Source organism: Contarinia nasturtii, unplaced genomic scaffold (assembly GCF_009176525.2).
Source record: "Contarinia nasturtii isolate CC-2019 unplaced genomic scaffold, AAFC_CNas_1.1 Cnas_scaffold_4188, whole genome shotgun sequence".
NCBI classification, from domain to species: domain Eukaryota; kingdom Metazoa; phylum Arthropoda; class Insecta; order Diptera; family Cecidomyiidae; genus Contarinia; species Contarinia nasturtii.
Genome location: NW_022201483.1, coordinates 1 through 3,082, shown reverse-complemented (window position 1 = coordinate 3,082; position 3,082 = coordinate 1). Strand labels below are relative to the sequence as shown.

Below are 3,082 nucleotides of genomic sequence, written 5' to 3'. Positions count from 1 at the left end.
GTGAAATTGAAAACTTTTATTAACACTTCGATACCTTTACTGGTTAGCATTAGCATGAAGTTGGTTATATGTCAACCTTTATTCATTCGTATAAAATTCGGACTTTTGACAATTCCACTTTAGAAGTTTAATATCATTGTGCACATCGTTTTTGCTTTTGAGATATTCTTAGCCCTTGACCTAAATTCCGCCAAAAATATAGAATATAATTGATACATTATAATTTTTCTTCATTTTTTCTGCATACCGTTTCCAAAAATATTTACAGAATATCTGCGTCTGATAAAGAATTATTGCTTATCTGAGAGCGTTCCATCAAACAATGGCATTGCAATAGCGTAATATACACCAAGAAATGGTCCATGTTAATAGACCCTTGGAGTTTTATGGTGCTCAATATTTTAATCGTATATTGCATTGAAAGCCTGATAAACTATAACTTCCTCATCCATGGATCTTTTATCCCAAAATATTTTGATGGCAACATCGTGTTTATCATTGTAATTTCCTGAAATACATTTCAAACGAATTTTGAATTGGAATAAAAAATTAAGCTAATAACAAATTACCTTTCCATACAAGCGAAGTGATCTGCCTAACTCTTTTCCTTTTAAAAGTTTCAACCTGAGTACACTTGATCCAGTCAAATCCTGTTCACCAATATTAAAATATTCATCTACAGAATCCTTCGTCATAGATGGTACCAGATCGTCATCTGCGTTCTGTTCAAAATTTAATGTACCATATTTATTCTTATTGTAAGAAAAAAAGGTATAATTTTGCTTACCACTAGAACTAAAAGACCGCTAATTAATAGACAATGAATTAAGATGTTCATTGTAAAAGATTGATTTAAAAGTAGTTTGTTTCTTTATCGAGTCTCTCGAACACAATATATATTGTTAATCGACAATGCTTATCATTTTATATACGGCTCTCTAATGATGTTTCAGTCGAATTCTTTATAAAGAATTCACTAACGCAAGCGTTTTAAACAAAAATTTCATTTTGAATGGAAATTAATGGCAATTTTGTTTCTAAAACCATTTGGAATGTAAAGTCTGTTTTGGTGAACGTCATTAAATTGAAAAATAGAAGCAAATAGTGATATCGATCATTATTTTTTCAACTTCTTCTCTTCTCTATATAGTATTAACCGTGTTGAACTCCACACTGAGTAGACGTTATCACTTGAAATTTAGATCGGAGAAAATATTTTGCATTGAACATATGGTTTGATAACAGTGAAATTGATCTATAGTTTCGAATAAAACAAGCATGTCTTATTGTTTTTCGTTTGGTGTTTTGAACTCAAATTTTATTTTGATATTATTTAATTGGTAAGAAAAATAAGATTTGTCTTCATTATGAGCAAAATGATAAGACGGCACAACAACCATCTGAAAACCAATCACCTTGTATTGCGTGTTTATTTTTACTGATACTGTTGATCGCATCAATTATTATGACAATGATGCCATCGTAGTGGGGAACTGTTTGATCACTTGGAGCCAATAATTCACTGTCCCAAATATCCTCAAATACACCTCGAACATATTTATTTTTTAAATATTTACATTTTTTCTAGAAACACCAAATTATTTAATTGATTTTAATTCCAATTAGATTCATTAAATAATCAACTAACCATAATTTTTTGTCTAGCATTGGTCTTCCCTTTCTTCAGGTTTTCGAACAACGCTCGCCCTTCGGATATACGTATGAACGCTGGAATTGGTGACTTTTCATCCTTGATCATTTCCATCGGTACGCCGGCAAGAAACCAGATGGTATAGACAAGCGACTCAAGATCGTCTCTCGGATGTCGAGTCTTATTCGCAAAATAATTTGCAGACGCAAATAACGGTGTATTTCCCAAACTTTTCTCGCCATTCAATGAAGATTGATCAAAATCTAATTTAGTTAAAAATTACGCATCAACATTTTTTGAATAATATTCGAAAAAGATTTACCACCCACCTCCAACGAATACCTCTCGACCCCGGTAGAATAAATTATTAGGCTTAATGTCATTGTGCACAACATTTTTGGAGCTAAGATATTTTAATCCTTTGACCTGATTTTTTCGTTAAAAGTTAGAACGATATTTGTATATTTAAAAAAAATGTAATTTGTCCATACCGCTTGCAAAAAAACGTATAAAATGTCTACATCCGATAAACGACTTTTTTTCGGATTGTCCTCAGCATAATAGTCGCCCAATGTGCCTTCAAACAAAGACAATGCAATTGCATAGTGTTTTCCAAAGATTTTTCCATTAAAATAAACTCTGGGTATTTGATTATCTTCAATTTTGGGATCGTCTGCATTTAAAACCTTATAAATCTTCATTTCCTTGTTCATCGAATGTTCATCCCAAAATAATTTCACAGCAACATCGTGTTTATCATTATATTTACCTGCATTTCATAATAATCAAACGTTATCACAAGGACTTTGCATTTCTTTTTATTAGTATACCTCTCCAAACAAGCGAATGAGCTGATTCACCAAGCTCTTTTGTTCCTACAAGTGTTAGTTTGTGTTCACTGGAACGAGTCAGATTCGATACGCCGCCAAGTTCAAAATATTTAGTTACATATTGTGCAAGGAGCGATGGTATCAGTGCTCTCTCTCCTTTCTAAAAAAAAACAATCAATGTTACTATTGGTTATAAAATGAAAAAGGATCGAGTACTATCTGTCAAAATATTTCCCCCTATGCCAAGCGAAATTAATTCGATATACGGCGCTGATGTAAATGTCACTCTGTCATTTCACAATAATACTTTTTTGGCTTGACAATATATAAGCTCTTCATTTAAAATGCATACACATTCATAATTATTGAATCGTTGAAAAAAAAACATGTCATAAAATATTTTTCTAACATTTTTCATTAAAAAATTTATTAAAATTTTTTTTTTATAAAAAAATTAATTTGTTTATAAATTACAATAATTTCAACAAAAAATGTTTCATCGATTAAATAAGAATCCAATGTAAATAGTAATGACAATGCAACACCTACCGTAAAAATGCAAAAAGAAACTTAGTTGGTATCCATTGTAGCATTTTTGTCC

General features: G+C 31.0%; 1 protein-coding gene across 1 annotated transcript; it reads right to left on the bottom strand.

Annotated features, from left to right (window-relative positions):
- Positions 1-1,283: 1,283 nt before the first annotated feature.
- Positions 1,284-2,651, bottom strand: LOC116350494 (casein kinase I-like). Its single transcript, XM_031782287.1, has 5 exons — positions 2,482-2,651; positions 2,143-2,420; positions 1,981-2,077; positions 1,649-1,914; positions 1,284-1,584 (listed from the first exon to the last, which is right to left on the bottom strand). Exons 2-5 carry the CDS (start codon positions 2,362-2,364, stop codon positions 1,366-1,368), a joined length of 804 nt encoding a protein of 267 aa, XP_031638147.1. The 5' UTR covers positions 2,365-2,420; positions 2,482-2,651; the 3' UTR covers positions 1,284-1,365.
- Between the last annotated feature and the right edge of the window lie 431 nt (positions 2,652-3,082).

What these genes read in the sequence shown, in the direction of transcription:
- LOC116350494 (XM_031782287.1), bottom strand. Translation starts at nt 2,364, where the DNA reads ATGAACAAGGAAATGAAGATTTATAAGGTTTTAAATGCAGACGATCCC. An exon ending in TATACGTTTTTTTGCAAGCG is followed by an intron (nt 2,078 to 2,142) that starts GTATGGACAAAT and finishes CGAAAAAATCAG; the next exon opens with GTCAAAGGATTAAAATATCT. An exon ending in ATGCTAGACAAAAAATTATG is followed by an intron (nt 1,585 to 1,648) that starts GTTAGTTGATTA and finishes TGGTGTTTCTAG; the next exon opens with AAAAAATGTAAATATTTAAA.